Below are 9,021 nucleotides of genomic sequence, written 5' to 3'. Positions count from 1 at the left end.
CAAGTTGTACACAAGGTGGGACACGTCTCCACAGAGTCCTGCTCTCTGCCCCTCCTCATCACTGGCACAAAAAATCACCTGAACATGTCTGACACTGGAGTTCCTTTATAACAGAACACCACCACAGAGGTACCTAATGCTCTGCCCAGATCACCTTACAACCACTCACCTGCATGTCTCAGAGCAGCAGCTGGTCTTCATGAGGCCTTACAGCCGCCTCTGGAAGGGGAGAATGCCACAAGTCCTACTTACAAAGTGGGGTACAGAGAAAAGAGCTACCCCAAATCCACCCCATAGCAGAAACAACCCTCCTCCTTATACTGAGCCTACAAAACCACCACAGGTAGGTGTTTTCCCTTCCTTATAAACTCCTCTCACTTGCTAATCATTTCCATGTGCCAATCAAGTAACAAGGGAGTTAGGGAGCGACATCACACCACATCTCATCCCATTTGCTGCATATTCCTAGAGAACAAGATCACCAGGGGAGTTCAAGAAACTCTTTCTTGCCGAGGTCACAGGCAAAAAGAGACCCTCATAACCTCCTGAAAGCAAAGGCTCAGGTTACCTTGGAAGGCAGCTTGCCCTGCCCAGGAGTGGTGGCGGTTTGTGCCGAGGACAAGGGAAGCGATGCTGGTGGGGAGAGCTCTGGTCCCCTCCCAGTGCAGACACCTGCAGTGGGTGTTTTGTGATCTGCCCCCCTCCTCCTGCACACAGCTTGCCTTGTCACTAATGGCAGACCTGTGTAAAATTCTCTGCCAGGTTGTAGCAGCATTATTTTTTAAACAGGTAGCTGCTTTTTCTGCCCATTATACTGCTGGGAAGGAACCCAGATGCCACTGTGTTCCCACTATGCCAGCCCAAGCCATTCCTGCAGTAGCAGGAACAGCCACCCCACGAAATCACCCCAGGGGAACAGCCCTTTCCACGCCTTCAAGCACTTTTCAGGGAAAGTAGCTGTCTCCTTTTTTCTTTCCATTTCACCTCAGTCACTAACACTTTGGTGTAAGCACAGCAGCTGCACTAGGCCTCGTTTTCAGTGTTTTGGGACCTCCTTGATTTTTGATGTTGCAAAGGCTGTTAGAGAGGAGCACCTCCTGGTGAAGTTACCTGCACCTTAGGGTACCTGGTGACAAAGACTAATGTGCCTCCTGCTTGCCCTGCCACAAAGTCTAAGATGAAGTCTGCAAAGTCTACAACTTAACCATTGCCTTTAATCCTGCAGATAATGGCATAACAAGATCCAGTGTCTGAGGGCTGAACCAAAACTATACACTTAGTTTGCCTTTTCAGTGAAAGTAGTTAACAAGCAGGAATGAGGGGAGCAGAGCAGTCTCTCCCGCACTGGCAGGCGACATCAAGACCAGATGCATCTCTGGGAGACATGACTGAGGTAAACCATAAATTAACAGGCTCACTGTGAGGGAAAAAATAATAATAATAATAATACTGGGTCCAATTGCATGGTCTGATGTGAAGGAGGCCAGAGGAAATGGGCCAATGAGTCCTTTCTGCACCCATGAACTTTCAGAACCCTTCTTATCTGGAGGGGAAAAAATGGCAAGGGCTCCCTTTGCCATGTTACCATGGCTGATTCTTAATCACTAGCAGGGCTGGCAGTAGCTCTTGTGCAACACCACTTTCCCCAGCGCTGGGCCCTGTTCCCCTGCAATGCTCCCAACCCCTGCTGGTCTCAGAAGAATTGAGCCCAAAGCTCCACATAGCAATTCAAATGCATCACCAGACATTAGGCCACCGGGTTAACCACTGTTTAATTTCGTCACATTTGTTTGTGAGTTATGTACGTGCCTTTCTCAACATCTCCTTTTAGAAAGGATATTGATTTTGTTTTCAAAGGCTCTTGAAAATAAAATGAATGACTACATTCTAAGGAAGAGTCATTTTCTCAACAGCTGTAAATAATTTATTGTTCGCAACCCACCCAGATCAAAAGATACTTCATCAACTGATGTGGCAAAATCTGGTGCAAGCTGCATTTCTATTATCTCAGATCCAATTAACCATTTGGAGCAGACTAAAACATAACTAGATCAATCCAGAATCAGATTAATATCCAATCCATAATCACATTAATCACAATCTGTCCATAATTAGCCATCAGATAATCCCATTGGACAGGAGGTGACATGCAGTATCCCATTATCTCATTAATTATCTATTTTCAGTATCAGACATTGTGCCCAAACACAAGGAAATGTTTTTTCAAGGAAAAATGGATAGGGAATTCTCCTTGTGCTGCATCCACCCCATCAAAGCCCCCAGTGGTTCAACGTTGGAGTTTTACAACATTTCTTTGTTTTTCCATATTCTATTAGAACTAAGAGCTGGTTTTTTTGAGAGATGTCATCTTTTTAAATAAAATATGATTATCTTAGGAAGATGGATAAATAAAACATTTGTTTCATGTGAACAAGTTTATGAAAGAAAGAAAACCCTTCATCAAAGGTTTTAATGGTAACATGATAACAATAGCTTTGCAATGCTAAATCTTATTGCAGATGGTTCCTGTCCTTTTTTGTAATGTAAGTGAAATTGCGTTCCATCTGTTTTAATTTTATAATGGACTTAATCCATGGCTGGCTCTGAAAGAATCAGCATTTACTGCCTTTGCAATCTGCTGCAAACAAAAAAATTGTTACCGTTTCCCCTTCCTAGAGGAACTTGCATTTCTCTTTGGGAGCATAAAGCAGAGCTGCCTTGTGGAGAGCGGGAAGTGCCCTTAGCCGGCCTCACCCCCGGCCAGGCAGCCCCTGCCAGTTCTTGCACCAAAGCCAAGCGGAATTGCCCCAAAAGCCATCGGGAACGCTGAACACTGGGTGGAGGAGAGCACGGAGCAATCAGCGTGGCAGGAGAGATTGCGTTTGGCTTTGACTAGCAAATGCTTCCAGCAGTTCCAAGTGACCTGAAAGCAATTTTCCAGAGGTCCCTCCTGGCCTGATTTATTCTATGATTTTATGATGTGCTTTCCCTTACCCCCCCTCAAATGAACCAACAATTAACTTGTTCGTAAAACATGGTGGTATCGAGCTGCTTCAACGCCTCTTGTACCTATAGTCATTTTAAAGATTTTTGTTCATCACATAGAGGAGCTTCAGAGTTTCCCTGGCAGGTAATTTTTTTTCGGATTTTCTACTAAAGTGCCTGTGCTGCACTGCCTACCCTGTTCCTGCCTGCCTGACCCTGAAGTGAGTCCAGTCCAAACGTACCTGCCTGGTGTGCAGGGCACATTGCTCTGTACTGACACTACTCTGTACTACTGCTGCAGGTGTGCCTGCAGCACAGCTTTGTGCCAGTTTGGAAACATTTGGCTGGCTCAGCTGTAACCTTTCTTTTTCCTAAGTTGGTGGGAGGTTTGGGAGAGCAGAGAAGATCCTGCCCTCGAGTGGGAAAAGGGTGATGCAACATGGAGCATCCCTGCCAAGCTGCTGTATTCTTAGACGTGCCTCATTCTCCTATCACTCTGACATTTTATTTTTGCATTTTATTGTTAACACATGCACATACTGACTCACTCAGGACTCTGTGGATTCCAGCTCAGGCTGAAGTCACCCTTCTGTACCCTCTCTTCTGCCAGGTGTCCAGGCATGGACGGGACAAACTGTGCTGCCCCACAGCCATGGCAGTGCTGTGGAGGTTCCCATCACCCATCCCACGGGGTCACCCCAGTTTGAAGAGCCAGTCAAACTTTTCTAATTTTCTTCACACCGCTCACCTCCCAGCCCAGCTCAGCCACTGGCAAGGCAGGCAGCAGTCACATCACAACCCCGGACAGGCACCATGGCCACCCTGCCACTACCACACAGGCAGGGACACGTGGACCTGCCCTGCCCTGAGGATGTCGTGGCCACACTGCACCTCTGCACATGCAGGGATGCCAAAATCCCGTGATGACACTGCTGAAGTGGGTACCCCAAATACCACCCTCCTTCCTCCCTCAGCTGTTGCACAAACTTAAAGGTTTGCTTTCAACTTTTGGGGTCCTCAAGGGGTAGCAGGGGCTGGAGTCAGGCTGGGGAGAACAGGTCAAATAGTCCAACACCAGTTATCAAAATCGTCCTCTCCCCCTCCTCAGCTTCTAGGGTTCCACACCTAACAGGGCGCCTGACTACAAGCGCTTCAGCCGGAAAACCTACCCTACCTCCCTCCTCCCAGAAAAATGAGCCCAGCCTGCCCTTCCCGAGCCAACATTTAAAATCACCATGTCCTTCCCAAGCCATACAGGTTGGTCTAGGCCTGTCAAATACCGTGTGTAAAATTAAAAAGGTGATTGTGTGCAGTACAAGGACGAGGCTGAAGCCCCAAGACAGCAGCAATCTCAATTCCAGCATGTATAAGCTTTCCTGGACCTTTTGAGCTACGCGTGCTGCTGTGCTGCAAAGTCTTCGGCAATTTAAAACCGAGTCAAAGGCCACTGAAGTGCTCTCCCTATTTTCCTGCTAATGCACAGGAAGCCCATGGAGACTGGGGGGAAAGAGAAAGGAAAAAAGGAATAAAAAAGCAACAGGAGAGGTTAAGCTGCAGGAACAGCACGGGATCAGGTGCATGAAAATGCAGTAAAATACTAATTTTTTTCTGCTAATCTCAACTCATCACGGGGCTCCTGCCCGGAACGGTGGCCCCGACGATGCCATCGGTCCCGTTCGGGTCCGTCGAGGCGGTCCTGCCGCACACGGCCCCCAGCGGGGAGCCGCTCCGCGGGCGCGCAGCCTTGAGCCCCTTCCCGTCTGCCGCGGGATGTCCCGCCGCGCCCGCCCGCGGGCACCTGCCTGCGGCACGCCGATACGGGGGGAAAAGGGACAACGAAATAAAAGGCAAAAGAGAGGGGAAGGAAGAGGAAAAGGGAAATAAAAGCAGCAAATAAAAAGCGAACTAAAAGTCAAGAAGAATAACAGGGAAAACAGAAGGGGGGAAAAAAGCTACAATGAATCTCCATCTCCTCGGCCGCCGATGCCGCCGTCCCCTCCGCGCACGGGGCCGGGTCGCGCCGCGCCGGGCGGTCGGAGGGTGCGGCGGGCGCGGGGCGCGGAGGAGCCCGTCCCGCGGCGCTCGGTCCCGCCCGCCCCGTCCGGGCCGGTCCCGCGGGGAGCGCGCCCCGCTCCGCGCCCATTGTTCGGCGCCGCCAATCCTCGGGCGCTCCCGCGGCCGCCAATCGCCTCCGGGGGCCGCGCGGTGAGGTCAGCGCCGCCCCCCGCCCGCGGCCGCTGCGCGCTGACATCACGGCCGGCCCGGCGGGGCGGGCCCGGGGGGGCGGGCGCGGCCCCCGCCCCGCGCCGCGCGGGTAGTGGTGGAGCGGCGGCGCCGCATCCCGCATCGCTGCCGGTGCGCAGGGGGCCGCCCGCATGGTGGACATCCTCCTCCCGCGGCCGCTCCCGGGCGCCATGGGGGAGCCCTCCAAGAGTAAGTGCGCGCGGCGCAGCGCGGGGCCGGGGCGGGCGGTGCGGGACGCTGCGGTCGAGCCCCGCGCCGCCGCTGCCGTCGGGTGGGCTGGCGGCCGCCGGACCGCGGGCGCGCTGACAGCTCCGGGAAGGGCTGCGGGCTCGGCCCGGGGCAACTCCGGTGCCGCTATTCCCGTTCATGCCCAGCGCTCCCCGGCCCCTCTGGCCCCGTTTCTTACCGAATGCCTGTCCTTTCAGCTGTCCGCGCTGCTGAGCTCATTGCTTTCGGCTCTTTCAATTTCTTTCTCTGCTTCCCTCTCCTTTTTCTTTCTTTTCTTCTGTCTCTCACTGCCTGTATTACCGTTTTTCTTTCTTTCTCTCTTTCGTGTTTCAGTTTGTCTTTTTTTGTTATTAATACTTCTCTTTCCGTTTTTGTTTCTTTCTTTCTCTTTCTGTTCTTCTGGTTTTGTTTGGTTTTATTTCTTTCTGTCTCTTTGATTTCTTGTCTCTTACTGTTTTCATTTGACCACGTTCCCGTTTTAACCATCTGGGGTTTAGCTGGTTTTGTTCCTTTCTATCATTCCGTTTTATTTTCTTTCCTTCTTTCCTTCTTTCTTTCAATTTTTCCTCAGCCTTTATTTTATCGTTTCTGTGTTTCTGTTTTTATTTTCCTTTGCCGAAATTCTACTTTTACGTCTGTGTCTTTCTGCCTTTATTTCCCTCCATCAAATTTCTGTCTTTTTAAAGTATTATTATTATTATTTTGGCTGTATTCATTTATCTCTTTCCGTGTTTCCATCCTTTCTGTCCACGTTCCTGTTTTTATTTCTTTTTCTTCCTATTTTGGAAAAAAAAACCAAAACAAAACAGAATAAGAAAAAAGGAAAAAGATTTAAAGAAACTCAAGTGCCTTTCCCTAATTGCTGGCGTCTGCTCTGGCACACGGCCGGCCCTGACCGTGCCCCACTCGCTCCCGGCAGGGCGGCCGGGGCTGGCCCTGTGCGCCGGTTGCGGGGGCCGAATCCAGGACCCCTTCCTGCTGCGGGTGTCGCCGGACCTGGAGTGGCACGTCGCCTGCCTCAAGTGCGCCGAGTGCGGGCAGCCTCTGGACGAGACCTGCACATGCTTCCTGCGCGACGGCAAGGCCTACTGCAAGCGGGATTACAGCAGGTGACCCCGAATGCGCCAACGCTCGTTAGGGGGAAAAAAAAAAAGAAAGGGCAAAAAACCCCAACCCGAACCCGAAAAAGCACAAAAGCCCCTTAAAACCCCCGAATTTCCCCCAACGAAAACCTGACTCTCGGCCGCTGCCCGCCCCCGCGGCGCCGCCCGGAGTCGCCCTGACGGCGCATCGCATCCCCGCAGGCTCTTCGGCATCAAGTGCGCCCAGTGCCGGGCGGCCTTCAGCAGCAGCGACCTGGTGATGCGCGCCCGCGACCACGTCTACCACCTGGAGTGCTTCCGCTGCGCCGCCTGCGGCCGCCAGCTCCTGCCCGGCGACCAGTTCTGCCTGCGGGAGCGGGACCTGCTCTGCCGCGCCGACCACGGGCCGCCCCCCGACGGCTCCGCCGCCCGAGGGCCGCGCAGCCCCGCGCTGCCTCCGGCCGCCGCCGCGCACCTCGCAGGTACCGGCTCCCCGTCGGGGCGGGCGGCGGGGCGGGGGAGGTGTCCGGGGGGCTGCAGGGGCCGGGCGGGCGGCGGCGCTGACGGTGCGCGTCCTCCCCGCCCGCCGCAGAGCCGGTGCCCGGGCGGCCGCCCGTCCCGCGGCCGCCGGCGCACAAGGCGGCGGAGAAGACCACCCGCGTGCGGACGGTGCTGAACGAGAAGCAGCTGCACACGCTGCGGACCTGCTACGCCGCCAACCCGCGCCCCGACGCCCTGATGAAGGAGCAGCTCGTGGAAATGACAGGGCTCAGTCCCCGCGTCATCCGCGTCTGGTTCCAGAACAAGCGCTGCAAGGACAAGAAAAAGTCCATCCTCATGAAGCAGCTCCAGCAGCAGCAGCACAGCGACAAGACGGTGAGCGCCCACCCGCCCCGCCGGGGAAGGGAATTGGGGGTGGGGGTCCGGGGCCAGAGAGCTCGGGCGGCAGTCGCGCTGAATCCCCGTGTGCCCGCAGAGCCTGCAGGGCCTCACCGGGACGCCGCTGGTGGCCGGCAGCCCCATCCGCCACGAGAGCGCCGTGCAGGGCAGCGCCGTGGAGGTCCAGACCTACCAGCCGCCCTGGAAGGCGCTCAGCGAGTTCGCCCTGCAGAGCGACCTGGAGCAGCCCGCCGCCTTCCAGCAGCTGGTGAGCCGCGCCGGGCCGCCCGTCGGGCCGCGGGGGGCGGGCGGACCCCGGCCCGCCGGGCCCGGGCGCTGCGGGAGGGGGCCGGGGCAGGGGGCGACCGCGCCGGGCCCTCACCGCCGCTGCTCCCCCAGGTCTCCTTCTCCGAGTCCGGCTCCTTGGGCACCTCCTCCGGCAGCGACGTGACCTCGCTGTCCTCCCAGCTCCCCGACACCCCCAACAGCATGGTGCCCAGCCCGGCCGAGACGTGAGGCGGCCCGGCCGCCCGCCGCCGCGGGACCTCCGCATGCCTGCGCTCCCTGCATGAGACACCCGGCCCCGGGCCGCTCCCAGAGCGCCGGACAAACGCCTTTGTTTTTTAATTATTCTTATTTAAAAACAAACAAAAAATATGTTACTGACGGCCAAAAAAGCACCGGGATCCTCGCTGCCTTCACCAGACCGGAGAGAGTGTCCCCGCCCTGGTTATTTCGTTGTTTTGGGTTTTTTCCCTGCGGATTTCGATGTTTCTTTTTTCCCAAAGAAACGTGGATTTCCCTGCTGGAGCCCGGCACGGTGACAGGCCGCCTCGCCCACCGCTTGCGCCGGAGACGGCTATTCTTTCCTTTTTGGAAGGGAAAAGGAAAAAAGAAACTACAAAAGGGGGAGAGACTCCCTCAGCGTGCGGCCGCGGAGCCGGCCTGGCCGTCCCTCCGCGCCGTCCAGCCTCATCTCACGCCGATGCCTCTCCCGGGCCGCGGCGCCCGGCCCCGCACGATCGCTGGAAAAACGGGACACGGAAACGAGACTTTTAAACGGGAAAACCAGTACTAATAATAAGTTATCAATGGACGGAGGACGGATTGTTTGCGCCTTTAACGATCAAAAGTAAGTTATTGTTATTTATTGTCAGAGTCAGCGGTTGAATAGTGGAATTAAGTATTTTGGACTTAATAAAAAAAAAAAAAAAGAGAAAAAAGGAAAGGAAAGGACTGAAACGAAAAAAAACCCAAAACAAAACCAAAAAGGCGCGGAAGGGCGGCAGAGGGGCGGGCGCGGACCGGGTCGGGACGGGCACAGCCCCGGCTTTTTCCGTACGGCCTCCCCGCACCGCGTTAATCGGCTTTCAGAACCGGGGCCGCTTATTTATAGCCGGGGAGGCGGAGCGCAGGTTTCCCTTTCGGAGCAGCCCCCGGGCTCGGCCGGGTCGTGCCCGCACCTGCCGCGCTGCGGGGCCGCCTCGCCTCCTCCCCGGGCGTGGCGGGGGCTTCCCCGGGGCGGCGGGGCGAGGCGACCTGACCCCTCGAGCGTATCCATCCCCCCGTCCATACTCAGGCGGCGGCTCCTTATCTGCCTCTG

At 55.4% G+C, this 9,021-nt stretch overlaps 1 protein-coding gene across 1 annotated transcript; it reads left to right on the top strand.

Annotated features, from left to right (window-relative positions):
• The first annotated feature begins 5,360 nt into the window (after positions 1 to 5,360).
• On the top strand, positions 5,361 to 7,934 carry ISL2 (ISL LIM homeobox 2). Its single transcript, XM_017816926.1, has 6 exons — positions 5,361 to 5,418; positions 6,377 to 6,566; positions 6,762 to 7,021; positions 7,132 to 7,415; positions 7,516 to 7,686; positions 7,818 to 7,934. The coding sequence occupies exons 1-6, from the start codon at positions 5,361 to 5,363 to the stop codon at positions 7,932 to 7,934; spliced, it is 1,080 nt and encodes a 359-aa protein (XP_017672415.1).
• The last annotated feature ends 1,087 nt before the right edge of the window (positions 7,935 to 9,021 follow it).

Source organism: Lepidothrix coronata, unplaced genomic scaffold (assembly GCF_001604755.1).
Source record: "Lepidothrix coronata isolate B3197 unplaced genomic scaffold, Lepidothrix_coronata-1.0 Scaffold58, whole genome shotgun sequence".
NCBI lineage: Eukaryota > Metazoa > Chordata > Aves > Passeriformes > Pipridae > Lepidothrix > Lepidothrix coronata.
Note: the sequence above shows the minus strand (reverse complement) of the source record. Positions and strands in the feature narration are given on the sequence as shown.